Source organism: Pleurodeles waltl, chromosome 6 (genome assembly GCF_031143425.1).
Source record: "Pleurodeles waltl isolate 20211129_DDA chromosome 6, aPleWal1.hap1.20221129, whole genome shotgun sequence".
Taxonomy (NCBI): Eukaryota; Metazoa; Chordata; class Amphibia; order Caudata; family Salamandridae; genus Pleurodeles; species Pleurodeles waltl.
In genome coordinates, this window is record NC_090445.1 from 1,068,138,762 (window position 1) to 1,068,154,183 (window position 15,422).

The 15,422-nt window shown below is 44.6% G+C and overlaps 1 protein-coding gene across 13 annotated transcripts in view; it reads right to left on the reverse strand.

Annotated features, from left to right (window-relative positions):
* Positions 1-15,422, reverse strand: part of EIF4G3 (eukaryotic translation initiation factor 4 gamma 3) — a 906,783-nt gene that overhangs the window by 704,375 nt on the left and 186,986 nt on the right. For all 13 annotated transcript variants that reach the window (XM_069240075.1, XM_069240074.1, XM_069240071.1 and 10 more), the window contains exon 4: positions 10,991-11,080. In XM_069240075.1, coding sequence (XP_069096176.1) covers positions 10,991-11,080 — 90 coding nt within the window. The remainder of the gene's footprint in view (positions 1-10,990; positions 11,081-15,422) is intronic.

The following is a 15,422-nucleotide window of genomic DNA, read 5'->3' on the forward strand; positions in this document are numbered from 1 at the left end:
CTTGGGTGGTGAAGCTCCAACAGTGTTCTTTCTTGCTCAATGGAGTTGGACCACTCGTTTCTCATTCCTCAATGCCCTATGGGCCACCACTCCACGTAGTACTATGGTACTCCGGTGGAATCTTTACTACAACAGCCCCTCCTGGCATATGGGGGTCTCCATTATGATACTGTGCAGGCTTTCACCCTTACTATACTGCAGTCTTTTTTCCACAGCTATATTCATGGCGACCTTTGCCTGCATGATAGGATCACCAGCTCAGTCCTGCACATGGGCAATGACCAGATTGGTGCAGCAGCCACTTCCTCACATCTCGCACAGGGAGTTCACTCAACTGGGCTACCCACTGGACCCTGATCCCTCCAACCATCTCCTCTTTCTCACTGGGCACACTGGTCTTGGCAAGCAGGCAGGCGCTGGTGTTCTAGGCTCCAGGGCAGGTGGTCTTGAAATCCCTATGTCCTCTCACCCAGCAGGGAGACTAACAGGCCATGTCCCCCACTCTTTGTCACAGGCAAAAGTTTTGCAGAGCTTGCCCTCCTCACAAAGCCTGTCTGACTGCTTGGCAGACGACAAATTCGGTATCTCAACCTCCTCTATTTACAGACCATTTCCAGACACCAAATGTGATTTAGGGCCTGAGAATCTGAAGTTTTATGTTGGGGCTCGGCTTCTTTTTAAGTGCATGCTACTCTGCAACCTCTTCCTTTTGAAAAGCAGTCTGTAACAGTAAATATGTCTCAAAAGTTGATAGTTCCACAACATATGCCATGGGAGGGACTAGAATTCACTCTCCTATGTCAGCAACGGTGATTTGTTCATCAAAGTGGCAGCCCAGGGATCCCAGCACAACTCTTTACGATTATCCACTGAGTCCAGGAAGACACACACCCAGCACATGCACTTACCCTGCATGCACTGAACAGCACTACATCCTTCAGGTGCTGTACCACTGAGACACCTGCACCTCCAGCACACCCATACACCTGCATGTACTACTTAGTGCTGCATTATCCCTGTATGACACCCTCCCCAGGCACATATACACCCAGAACAGGTGGACCACTTCTGCGCTATGCAGCACTTCACATCAAACTGATGTAGGGCAAGGGTGAGTTAAGCACACAGCAGCAGAACCTTTAATAAGCAAGTAGGCCTGTAGGCCTCACTCCAGTGATCGGTTAAAAAGGACCTGTTCATTTCTACTGATCACTACATGGTATACTGCCACCACCGCGCTTGGGCTGCTTAATTCCAGAGAAGTCAGTACCTTACATCACTATAAGGGTAGTTACTTTGGACTCCCCTCCCGCTCCAACAAGACCATAATCTGTGAGAAAGGCCGGTTAACTGTGCTTGCCTTTGACAACAAAAATCACTATTAGGGATCCATACATCAGTACAGTTGGGCACTTACAGCAGGGGTGAACATCCCTTACTGAGAAGAACATTTGTCCGTGCCGAAGGACACCCCTGTCCCCCTAGATCAGAACAGCCCAAACCAGCTCCAAACCTGAAGAGGTTGCGATGCCAGTTCAGCAAAACTGGTGGGACCATCCATCAACATTCCTGTGGCTGAATCTAACGTTTTGATAGAAATCGCCCTTCTCAGCAGCTTGGAATACTCTCCCTGCATAGCCATCAACCATTTCAATGGATTACAATGCATTTGCACCACAGACGTACTACTAAACAAATGAGGGAGGAACTTACCCAAAGCCAACACTATGGCAAAGCACTCCTCCTCAACAGCATCCCAGCAATGTTCTCTATCAAGTAATCTCCCACAAATTAAGACAACTGGACGCTCTCTTCATTTCTCATTCAGTTGAGCAAACACCACTCCATGTCCTTTGACAGAGACATCCGTCTGTACAATAAAATGCTGACCCTAGTCCGGTCTTTTCAGTCCAGGTGCAGTGCATAATGCCTTCTTCAGTTCCCTAAATGCTTTCTGACACTCTGCAGTCCAATATAATTTCCCTGGGCTGATTCCTAGAAGTCAAAGCAGTAAATGGGGCATGCATACTCCACTAGTTTGCCACCAAGTTTCTGTAATAACCGGTGAGTCCTAAAAAGGCCCTCATTTCAGTCTAGGTAGTGGGCACTTCTCACTCTATCAGACAGTATCTTGGCATTCAACAGGTGAATCTTCCCATTCCCCACCTCATGCCCAAAGGACACTACAGAGGACAGCCCCACCTGACACTTCATTGCCTTGGTGGTTAGTTTTTCCTCCTGTATCCTCATCTTCTGGAGACTATCAGAACCTTCCTTTTCCTTACTCCAACATCAATCATGGCCGCCTTGCCATTGAGCTCAATCTCAACCCTGGCAAGTGGATAGTCTATGCCCTCGCCATTGGCAACCAAAGCTGTAGCCTTGGTTACAGGGAGCATCTTCTCATGCTTAAGGTACTTCCTCTCAAACATAGTGCAGAAGGCTCCAATATTCCTCAGGGAAGGCATTTCCCACAGTAACTAGGTTAAGCACAACTGGGCGCTCTCAGGTCGCTTCACCCATGTGGCATAGGCTGGCGAACATGGGTGCTGCTGGGTCAGGTTCTTTAGCATGAGAATCTCTCTTAAAGTGCCTCACCTTGTGGCACTTGAAGCAAGTCACCACTTGGAAGGACTTCCCTGCCATCCCTTCTCATGATGCTCCTGCCTGGACATTACCATTCCCATGTTTCCTGGGCCCTACTTCAGTCCCTTGAGAATTACCATGGCTCTTACCCTCTGGCTTAGAACCAGTCTGTGAAGAATTCTTCTCGTCCCTCTGCCATAGAACCATTCATTTCTAGCCCTTTGTGAACCCTGTAAGCGAACCCCTTTTCAGTCAACACTAAGCTTCCCTGGATCCCGCTGTATTCCAATCACACAATACACTATGACTCCAAGGCTCAAAAACAATTTGGTCTCTTCTAGTCGCAGGTTTCTGCATATACTGAGCGGGCTTCAGCACAAACTTCCTAATCAGAGCTTCCTTCACATGTGCATAGACCATCTGGTCTGCCACAGGCATCCTACCAATGACTGCCATCCTATGGTATGCGCCCCATGAAGGCAGCTGCCCTAGACTCCTCATTTAAGGCCTGCACCTTACAAGCGCCTCCAATGCTTAAACCATTCCAAAATATGATGACCTTCCACATGCACAAGATATTTTGGAACATTGGCAACAATCAAGACTGAACTGGATGTATAGTTAATTATCCCAGATTGGATTGCTGCCATCCTGAGTTTCTCTCTCTCAAGGGCCATCCTTTCCCTTTCCAGTTCTCTTCCATTATCTTTCTGGTTCTCCTCCCACTCTTTGTTTCGCCTCTCTTTCTCAATTTTTCTCCTTCCTCTCTCACAATTTCTCCTCCCTGGGCCATTCCTCCTGTGTCTCCTGCCTCCTCTCTTCCTGCACCTGTGAGCTAGACCTCTCCCTCTCAAAATGTCTGGCCTTCTCACCTCCCTCAGCTTTCTGAAGCCAACTGCAAGCTCAGAGTCTCTGTAAGACTCAACCCACTAAAGAATTGGTTTAGATGGTACCCGAGAAATCTGAGGTGGTCCACACACTTGAGGTATTCTAGAAAGTAAAGATGGTGATTGTGTTGGTGAAATTCTGAAAAGTGCATTAGCAGACAAAATTTGCACATATTGTAATGAAGGTACGGAAGCTCAGGTCTCTCTTCATGGTTTGTTTAGTACAAGCATTCCCTCCACAGTCCAAATCAGATCTGACAATCTTCAGCCTGAGGACATAGAATCCCCTTACATTCTACATTCTATAAGTGATGCAATGCAATTCCAATACTACACATATCTAGGACAGATCTGTGCTAGGATGATCCTAGAGCCCGAACCCATAGAGCTCTCTTCCTGAGTTCCTACCATGATTTTCCAACACCCCAAAGTCAACCCCCAGCCTCATCCCTTGAACCAAGTATCTCAAACTGGTCCCCAATGAAATAAGCAAGGACCTCCTTGTCCCTACTCCTGGAATCCTCCACCCTCTGTCCCTAAATAAATACTTCATATGATCTACAGTCATGGTGCTGTGGTCAATTCCCAACCCTGTGTTTTCTATCGTCTATGCATGTAGCCTTTGCGTGTAGAAAAAACTGGACTTATTGTACTACTTGCACAATCTGGAAATGGCCAATGTAACAACTGTATCCAGGCTCCAAAATGTTCGGTGATCCCATTACTTGCCAGCAAATGTCAGAACCCCTTTTATTCGCAGGGCAAGAATGGGCTACTGGGCCCAACCATGGGGGTTGAGGCCTTTTACTCTAGATGTATTGGGGCCGGCCTACTATGGAGTCTAAGCAAAAGGTCCAAGTACCATTTCAGCACTTAGCACTTAGTGGTAAACGTGTTCGAGCAGTCTAAGGATCCCTCAGGGGGTGTGAGGCAATGGAACGAGTGGATACAGGTTAGTGCTCAAGATCAAGATCAAGAGCTCAGAATTCTAAACACGCAGAGCAGCAATTCAATGTTCAGCCAAAAACTCACTTTTGTGAAAGAAGAGAAGTTTTTCATTTCTGCCGTCTACCCACACAATGCAAAAATAGGACATTCACAAACACAATTCCCCTTGAGGTCAGGGCTCTGTTTCAATGGCAATTCCCTGTCCCACTCCCTACTCATGTTAGTGATAGTAGTTATTCCTCCCTCATTCACTGTTGCACGCATCAACGGAATGACTTATTAGCAGTCAGCATCTCAAAAGTCCACTAACTCAATTTCAAGTTAAGTGTTTTAGCACCGCAGCGCTCTCAGCCACAAGATAACCTGGTACCTGTATCCTCAAATAAGTCTTAAATGCACCAGTGGAAGTGAACCATGCAACGTCCTGTGGTGCTCCCGCCTGCAGGTGCTCGCAGCAGCTCCAGTCCCGATAAGGTGAGTCGGCTGCACATGGATTCAGTGGCTGAACTTTACAGGGGGAGGCGCACTCTCTTCCTCATGGTTGCACTTTGGCAATGATTCCTGCACTCTTCCTGCACTCCTCCAGCAAGGTGCCTCCACACTCCCAATTTTTTTTTGGGTGGGTGGGGGGGTAGATTTTGACACTCCAGTCCTCAATCCCAAACTTAGGTGAAGATGCTCCCACGGCATCCTCAATCGCTCAATGGGGTTGGACTAGTCGCATTCCTCGTTGCTCCCAGGGACCTAGAGGTCCACGGCTCGCAGACTAGGTTTATAGCCTATTCGATGCAGCACCAGTATTACAGACGAAATAGTCGCCAACGGCTATTTTGGGGAATTCGTTTTCATAATTTTATTTCAACAATTGGTTTCTTTGGGAAAACCTTGAGGGATTCCTCACGTATTCACACTTGCTAATTCAGAATTTTGTCTACTTTTCATTAAGTTATAGCTTTCCAGGATCACCCATAGGTTTCACAACCGTTTCCACCACAAACTACAACCATACAAATTAGGGAGGGGAAAAAACTACCTCTTAAAAAAAAAAAAATGAAAAACTGGAGGAAATAAATGTGTGTGGTCCTTAAAGAAGGGAAGACTGTCATCCAAGCACAGTAACCTTTTGTTGGTGTCATTTTTAGAAAAAGAAATACGCTTTCCGGCACAGCACTTTTTTCTCAAAGTTTCGCAAAACAAATCCCATAATATTAGTCATATTTTGACTATACTATCTGTTCCCATTAGGAAAATCCACAAACCCCAGCTATCTTAAGTAGGTTTAAAAAAAAAAAAAAAAAAAAAAGGATGCATATTTGGGCTAAATATCTTTGTGGAAAACAGTTGTGTAGGCCTAATCGCAAAGTGCCCCCCCAAAAAAATTATCAGCACTGGGGTGGAAAAGACGCAGCAGTTAATAGGAGTAACTTATTTACTTTTAAGCATGATCTCTCCTAGATTCACAAGCTCTGCATACATTCAAAAGTGGTTTCAAATCTCAAAGGAAGGTAAAAGTTAAGTGTGAGTAAAATCTTCCCATCCAATGTATTAAAACAAGTATGCTTTGCACTATCGGTCTTGTTACTGCTCCCGTTGATATTTATTTGGAAGATCATGCTTTGTATCACAAAGAAACTCCTCAGTCTTCCATAGTGGCTTTGTCTCTTACGTGGTGAATGTGTGGTATTTTGGCTCAGCTTTGTATATGAGCCCAAAGGGTTGTCTGGTGAACAAGAGCTAGTCATAGGTTAAGGCTGCACATGGGAGTCGGTGCTGATCTGGCAGACAAATTCACCTGTCACCTTCTGAAAATCTTTTTAGGACTTATTTTGCAAAGCGGTTCTTTCCAATCGTTCACATACTATATGCAACTATTGCTGACAGTGGTACCCATTTTGAAGCATAAAATAGTTTAAAATCCCTTAAGCAAATACAGTACTTGATTTTTGTAGTGTCTCCTGTTACATTATCTAGAAGGTTTTTCTCTATACTGTACCATACAAATATGTTATGCAGATTTGCAAAGCGCACTATCACTCAGGAGAGTATCCTGGCACTGAGCAGGTGATTCTCTAGCTAAATCTAGGGTCTAATGGGAATATTTGAGAAGCCATGTCTTCAGCTTCTTGCTAAATTCAACAAATTACAAGGAGGCTCTCCTGTGTAGAGGCAGGTCACCTGATGCCTTAGGAGACATGTAGGAGAAGGCTTGACTGCTGAATCAAGGTTTTACATATGCGTGAGATGTGTGCATATAAGAGTCCGGACAAACTGAGGTGTCCGGAAGGTTTGTGAAAGTGGATGTGATTGTTGAGGTATGGTGGGCTGGAGTTATAGAGTGTCTTGGAAGTGAGGGAGCCAGTGGAGCTCCTTGAGGTGTGGTGTGATGAGAGTGTGGCATAGGAGGCTGACTGCAATTCTGGCCACTGAGTTCTGAATGGTCTTCAGCCTACTTGTGAGATTTTTTGTTTATTCAAACAGGGGGTGTTCCCATAATCTAGCTCCCTGATGACCAGGACGTGTGTGATGGTTTTCTGATTACTGACTAGGAGCTATTTGAAAATCTTCCTCTCCATGTTCACGGTATGGAAGCATGGGGTGATGATGGCTTTGACTTGGGAGGTCTTGTTGAGTTTGCTGTGGATGAGGATACTGTGGTTCCTGGGGTGGGTGGTGGATGTGTGTATCTGTCCTAGCTCTGTTATCCACCAGCATGAGTCCCAGAGTGAAGTGCAGGTCCCAAAAACCTCTATTTCAGTCTTGTCAGTGTTCAGCTTCAGATAGAAGGTATTCATCCAGTAAGCGATTTTAGGCAGGCAGACAGGCAGGCAGGCACTGAACTTGATTCATGTACTGGGGGTCTTTGCCAGTGAGGGAGAAAATTGGCTGTGTGTAGTCAGTTTAGGACAGGATGCTGTGAGAGTGGATGGGCTAGAGGGATCATGTATGATTTGAAGAGGGTCAGGCTCAGGGAGGATCCTTGCCGAACTCAGTAGATGAAGTTGCAGGCAATCTGGAGGTGTCAGGCTAACTGACAAGAGTCCTTCCAGTCCAGAAGGAGCAGAACCAACACAGTGCATGTCCTTGGATACTGGTGTTGTGTAGGCGATGGAGGAGGATGGGGTAAAGACCATGTCAAACACTGCAAAGAAGTCCAAACGCATGTGGGCTGCAGTGTCGTCTCTGCCCAAAGTCATGAGATGTCATCCATGGTGGTGAGGAGGGCAGTTTCCATGCTGTGGTTGGGTCTGAAACCACACTGAGTAGTGCTGAGGAGTGCGGTGCCTGTTGCTGATTTTCTCTAAGAATCTGGCCAAGAAAGGCAGACGGAGATCTCTCTGTTGGAGGCAACCGTTGAAGGGTCAGCAGACAGTTTCTTCAGAAGTGGGAGGACAGCTGTGTGATTCCCTGCAGCTGGGAAGTTTGCGGAAGAGGTGGTGGCATCCAGAATGGTTGTGAGCATGGTATAATGGATTCTAGCCCTTTGGAGTAGGTAAGGTGAGGGAGGGGTAAGATGGGGCCCCCAGGTAGATGGACTACACGGTTGTGGCGGTTTCTTTTGGTGTGATGATTGGTCATGTGGTTAGCATTGGTTCTTTGGCTCAATCAGGAGCCATTTGGTAAGGTCTGTCGGGTCCAATTGCAGGTTGAAGTAGCTGTAAATGGCAGTGACTTTGTTGTAGATGTCATGCAAGGGAGAGATCGAGTTGGAGGTGGCCGCTGATGAAGTGATATCCTTCACAATGATAACCATTTCTTTTCTACTGTTGATACAGGCAGCGATGTGGTCTGCCAGAGCAGCACATTTGGTGGTTGGGGTCATTTGGTGGTAGGGCAGATTTGAACGTGCTCCTGCCTGTATTGTCCGTGCTCATTCTCTATTTGCGCTCCAGGTGTTTGCGTTGCCATTTCATCAGACTGAATTCCTCCATGTAGCAACTGGCCTGACTGAGGTCTAGCTATCATTGTATTACTGTGGTTGGAAGGGGGGGTGAGGAACTATGGAGTAAGTGTCATAGGTGAACCAATTGTTAAGGTTTGGGGGAGTATGTTGCTGTTTTGGGTCAGTTGGTGTTGGGAGCAGCGCTCCCCTACATGTCACTGTTGCTACACTAGTTTTGGTAAGCTAGTGTGGTGATGGTGCATGTGCCCTGGACTGAGAGAGGGATGCTGAACTTGATGAGGGAATGGTCTGTCCAGTAAACAGACGTGGGCTATTTGACTCCAATGTTGTCAAATAGGTTAAAATAGGGCCCAGGAGGTGTTCGGCAACGTTTACGTGAGCAGGTCCCTCTACTTGTTGGCGGGGTCTAGGTTTCCAAGGTTTTTGATGAGTGCTTTTGAATCGAGGTTGACTTGGACTTCCAGGTGAGTCTCCAAGTAGGATGCAACTGTTAGTGTCAAAGGTGAATGGTGCAACACAATCAATGATTGTGAAGTTGGTGTGTGGTTAAGGTGGTCTGCAGAAGAGAGTGCCACTTGGGGTGAAGCTGGCTGTGATGTGGAGCTTGAACAACAGCTTTTTGAAGTTGGAGGATGACATGTCCATGAAGGTGGTGCAGCTGATGGCGTTCATGTGATTGATGGCGATTCTGCCTCCGGGATTGTGAAGTCTCTCCTGCCTGGCGATCTTGCAGCTGGGAAGATGGCTGTGGATGTCAAGTGCCGATGTGGGATTCAGCCAGGTTTCTAAGAGATAAAGTAGGTCAGGCTTGTTGTCCTGCAGCAGGTCCCATATCTTTGTGGCATGTTTACTGAGTGAGTGGGTATGAGGAGCATGCGAGTGCTGTGTATTGTGAGGATTGTTGAAGGACTTCGCAAGCGTGGCAGAGTGGGGCTGTTGGGTGCAATTGGTGAGGGTGTGGTGAGTGTTGGATGTGGGTAAGTGCATGAAAACCTGCAGAAGACACAAGAGAACGCTCCCTCTGTGTTGCGTGGTGCAGGGAGGCAGCAGTATAGGGATCGGCTGTTAGGGTTGAGGGTATGGAGAGTCGCAGCAGGAGGAAGGATGACCACGGCTCATGGTGCTGGGCACGGTCCAGGAGCAGATGGGCTTACCATCAATGCGTCAACTGCGCATCTGCACTGCAGTGGCCATTAAGTAGGTCCTGGGGATGGGAAGCAGTTGGAAGTCATGTCACTTCCTGTGCTGATAGACAAAGAGAAACCCAGTGATGTCACTTTCTGTGCAGATAGAGAATGGGAAACCCAGTGGTGTATCTTTCTGAGCAGATAGATGATGGGAAGGAGTCCTCTTGCTTTGCCTCTTCTTTTAAAGACAGTTCTGGCAGGAACCCAGTGATGTCACTTCCTATGCAGACAGATGATGGGAAAGCCAGTGATGTCACTACCTGTGCAGATGGATAATGAGAATGAGTTCTCTTGCTTGGCTTCTTTTAAATATAGTTTTCTTAGGAAACTGGTTATGTAATTTCCTGTGCAGCTGGATGATGGGAAATCAGTGATGTCTCTTCCTCTGCAGATGGATGATGCGAATGAGTCCTCTTGCTTGGCTTCTTTTAAAACAGGTTTTAGCCGACCACCAGTGTTATCACTTCATATGCAGATAGATGATAAGCAATTCAGCTACGACACATCCTGTGCAGATGGATGAGGGGCAAATGTAGTGATGTCACTTCCTGGGCAGATGGATGATGGGAAATTCAGCAATTTGAAATGCATCAAAACTGCGTGGCTCATATGGAACCTGGTAAAGGGTATTAGAGGAAAGCAGGATGCCTTCATTCCTAACATCTTCATAATAGCTTTTAGTCTCTTGTGCTATCCAGAAAACGTGAACTTGCTCCCTCAATGTAGAACCAATCTTAGAACTGGGGAAAGCTCTGGCTTCAAGGAGTCCAATTCCGCCCACAAGAAACTCTTGTGTTGTGATCCGTTGATCTATAATATCTCGGATAATGAGACCCCTAATGCCATCTAGACATTTACCTCTTACTGCTTTCACAGCATAATAAAGTGCCCGAATGTATTGTTAATTAGCTCTGATTTAACAATACGGAACCTGACGCTCCTACAATTATGTTTTCTTTAAGGCATTAAATAAAAATGTATTCCGGTATCCCACCAAAAAGCAAACAACAATAATAAACTATCTATTTACTATTAACAATAAAGAAAATGTCATAATGGAAAAATTTAGAACTTTTTCAAGTTTAAAAAAAATTGAAGCGGTTTAAGAAACACAATGTTGCCACCAATAATTTCTATTCCCTTCTATGCTTGTGCTCGTGTCTCTATGCCCCATTCCCTATCGGGCGCTCTGCGTGTGCGGTATGAGAACAAAAAATACACAGACTCATTAATGCACAGAAAATCCACAACAGATTCACAGTACTGCCTCTATTTGTAGCCAGTGGCCCTGTGCTTAACAATATAATATAATAATGAGTACATCAAGTTACCAAAGAACCCTGAAATTGTATAATCTAGGCACTGTTGATCACACTTAACAACAAAGTTCTGAAGACATCGCTTTTCATCAATGTCAGAGAGATAACATCATGATGCCAAAAGTGGTGCACGGAAAAAAGGAAGACAAAGTGCTCACTTACTGGAGAACGGTTCTGAGGCTGGTTGCTCATTGTCTGAGGCGCTTGTGGGTAAACAAGTGTGGCCGCATTCTGTCCTGAGCCATAGGGAGACTGGGGGAGAAGTTTGAGAAAGAAGAAATGATGACTAACCAGATAACTAGTGAATAACAGACTCTACAACAGCAACAAACGCGTACGGAGCAGCACAACAGGCGAGAAAATCAATCGGCTACTGACTATGCAGTGCTTTCGAGGCTGTAATCAATTACCATGATTTTTACTAGACCATTAATAAATTACATCAATGTAGCATCCAGACAATAACTAAAAAAAAAGACTATATTTTTGTTCACTCTCACACTTATTTATGATTTCATTATGTGCAAGCAAGTCTTTAACAAGAAAACGCACAACGTTATTCATTTGAAATTACAGACTAAAGGCAAACCATTATAAACCATTTACATGTGAATCAACTCCTAAGGCTAATGTTTGAGTCCGGGAAAGAGGACTCAGTATCCTGCTGAGTTTGACGCCCTTCATAACAATGCAGTATCCAACTGTAAACCAGACACACAAATGTCAAAAAAAAAAAAAGCAAGCACTGGCAAAGCCAACAGGTCATGCCTATGCAACGTTATCAGCTTTGCCCTCTTTTTTAAGGGGCGAGAGCACAGCGCTTTATCCCCTGTTGTAATCTCTCTTTGGGCTTCTTAACCATGCCCATGTCACTTCAGTCACTTTCACTGGTTTGTGGGCTTGCCTTTTAAAAGCTGCTTGTATTCATTAATGAAAGGCATGCCTACGTCATGCCTTTTCCGGTGTTTAGCCCTCCTCAAGCGCACTGACCAACAACTGGAAAACATACGAGGCTCGAAGTTTTCCGTCTGGTTTCTGGACTACTTTTTCTCTTTATTGCGCAGCGCGACCTCGGCTGGGCAGTAGTCGAGAGCTTTGCATGACATCAATCTGTTACATAGGCAATTGCACTTTTGACTGATACATAGATAATTTCACATTTGCTGGTTACATGGATAACTGCACTTTTGCCGATAGGTTTCACTGCAAACAAACTTTTATTTCGCTTTGTGTGTCTGCTATGCACTGATGGCGGCCATCGGCTCGCTTATGTGTGCTGTTCAGTTTATATGGCAAAAAAAAAGTCCTGTTAGTTATGTGAAACTGTTTTAATTTTCATTTTCAATGTATGTGGCAAGAAAAGTCAGGTTAGGAGTTTACAATGCTAATAGCTCTTACTAGAGCAAACTAGAGACCCATTGCATTGCAAATGCTGTTTTTTTTTATTTTTATTTTTTAGCTATGTTGTACTGCAGCTTGGGGCCAGGGCAAGCCAACACAGACAACTTAAGAGAGGGAAGGAGAGTGGGAGCAAGCCATCCAAGACAACTAATGGATGGCGGATGGGGCAAACCAATAGGAACAACTAACAGAAGGGCAGGGGCACACTAACACTGACAACTGAGGGAGGGGACAAACAAGCACAGACAACGAACGGAGAAATGGTTGAGGCAAGCCAACGTTCACAGTGAACAGAAGAAGGAATGGCAGGGGCCAGTCAATAAGAGCAATTTACAGAGGGATTGGGCAAGGCATCACAAAATGAAAGGAGAGCGCGCGGATGGGGGCACACCGACAGGGGAAAACACGGAGGGACATAATTGAATGCATTGCACTAGCCTTCTCTTTATAGCTCCCTTGCATACTTGGTGGACCATGATTTCGACCAGAAGGAACAGCTCAGTCTTCCTTAGTGGCTTTGCCTCTGTTATGTAGCACATAATATCGATTATTGCATCTCGGTAGAAGAACACGAAGTAGCCAGCTGAAAAAGATGCACTAGGGTAGAGTGCTTAAACTCAAAGAAAAAAGTAGCGCCTAAAAAAATGAGTAGTAAAAGGGTGTAAGTAATGCATCCATGCTCTAAGATAGGGACAAACACCCAAACAGGAAGGAAGCCTAGTGTAGCTGAACAATAAGCAAGCAAACAACAGTGACATAGGCGGCAACCACTAATAAGCAATGGGCTGTCTCTCAGCCCACTGACAGAAAGCAAAAGGGCTCAAGATACTGAATGCGCTGTCTAGGCAAAACCTAAAAAGGGGCACTTGCCTTTAGAAGCTTATTTTAGAGTAGTACGAGGCTGTAACACAAACTGATGACAAACTCTGCAAGTTCTGATTGGCTAATTGACCCAATATGATGGTAGTTCAGTCCTTCTGATTAGAAGAACAGAAAAAGCTGTACAAATTCCAACAGAAACTCCCTTTTTCCTAGGTCTCACATCAAATCGCATGTTTTCCGAAGTACCCAAATACTCAAAACTCTTTGGGGAATATCTAGTGAACTCTAGTTCAGATCATTGTATTGAGATGTAGCATTTATTTAGCGCTTCATACTTCCAACAGAATCTTAAGCATCCTGACCTGCATTGGGTTACTGGGGGACCTTTATGATGGATAGTGAAAGAAGGACTGATTATAGTTACACCAATGTCAAAGGCACTGGGTGTGCAGCACTATATTTGGAAGTGTGCTCCAAACGTACTGCAGCAGTATCACTGTGCACGAAATGCTGAGGAATAGTTGTGCATCTGCCATTTCATTTAGGAGCTGAGTAGTTCAGTGCAGAGAAACAGATAGGTAATAATGTTTTCATGAATTCAAATGCTTGCTAATTATTCTTATTCAAATAAGGAGACGAGTTCCATTCTTTGCCATTTTAACTAGAAGGAACTTTTGCCAGTGAGATTATTTAAAGAAGGGATGGTCAAGTGAGGAAGCAAGCTAGGTGAAACCGCTTTGGTGTGAGAGCACTATGAAGTCTGTGCTGCTGAACCTGAAAGAAAGTAGAGAGGTCCAGTGCTAATGATGGCATGATTGGCCATACACTAGCAGCTAGCATAGTGATATTTAAGGGGGTGCAAAATGTGACCCTTGACATTAAGGTTAACATGGTAAAGCTTCAGAAGCTTGCCACCTTGCAAACCCAGCCCCAAGAAGCCTGAACGATGCTGGACCCTGAAGTGAAGCGTGGGAGACAGAGTGGTGACCCTCATTAGGTGCCTTTAAGCTAGCCAGACCTGTGAAGGTCAGAGTGTAGATTAGTCATCCTGAAAGAAAGTCATTTCCAACTAAAGGAAACCATTAGATTTGCTGTAACTGGAGACCAGAATCAACTAGACCTGCCCTGGACTATGGCTGGACCCCGTTAGAGATGGACCCCTGAGCCCAAAGACAACAGCTCAAGCCCAAGCCCAAGGATGAGGAGGTTGCCAAAAGAAGCCCCACTGCACCAATTCAGCATCCTGTATCCCTTGCATCAGGACCATTCCATTGTCTTCAATGGCGGTCCTGCCTAAGGATTTGTGAATGGATTGTAAACTGTTAAAATTGACAGGTAACTGTGCCCGTGGACTTGTTTGGTCCCTGTGACTGACTCCCTTTTGGAGCTGGCAACCTCAAGAATGCCGACATAGCTGCTTTCAACTTGCTTGTAGTGGCTAATCCTAAAGTGTTATCACAGTTGATTACAATGATTCATTGCACATAGTAAAAAAAGAAGTGATTTATGTCTTTTAAAAATCATATCTCCGGATCCCACCTGTAGATTTTTGTTGCTCAAGTGTTTATTGAAAGTTAAAAGTATCACCTATTTTTTATGAACTTCTCAGATTTTAATTGTGTTTTCTTTTCCTTTCACCGTTTTAGTACTTCTTAGTGCTTTATATTATATATGTGTATATATATATGTGTATATATATATGTGTATATATATATATATATATATATATATATATATATATATATATATATACACACACACACACACACAAAAACAGAAATTCACATAAAAAAACAAAGGTTACAGGGACGTTATAGTTAGGGTCTGAATTTACTAGCACAAAAACGGAGAAATTCAGAAGTTATAATTAGTTATTTCAAGTAACCATAACTCAGGTCCTAATGTAACAATAACTCAAGCCCTTGCCATGCACAGTTTTTGTTCAATAATTTGACTGCTAATGTTTAATATTTTTATTGACGTTATAAAAGTTGTCATGGGTGCTGTAATATCTACAGTAATTACCAGTGCATGGCGAGGGTGCAAGTTATAGTTAAATAACAAACTTTACATTAAATAAAATATAAAACTTCACTGAAAAAAAACAAAGGTTACAGGGATTTTATAGTTAGAATGTAGAATTTAAAAAAACACAGAAATTCACTTAAAAAAACAAAGGTTACAGGGACGTTATAGTTAGGGTCTGAGTTTACTCGCACAAAACCATAGAAATTCAGCAGTTACAGGTCGGGGTTGGTCGCAGGGCCTGTCTCTGGGTGTCAGAATAGATGCAAGAGGGTGTCTCTGGGTGGGAATGGGTGTGAGGGTCTATGTGGGTCTCAGTGGGTGTGAAAGGCTGAGTGGGTGCTTG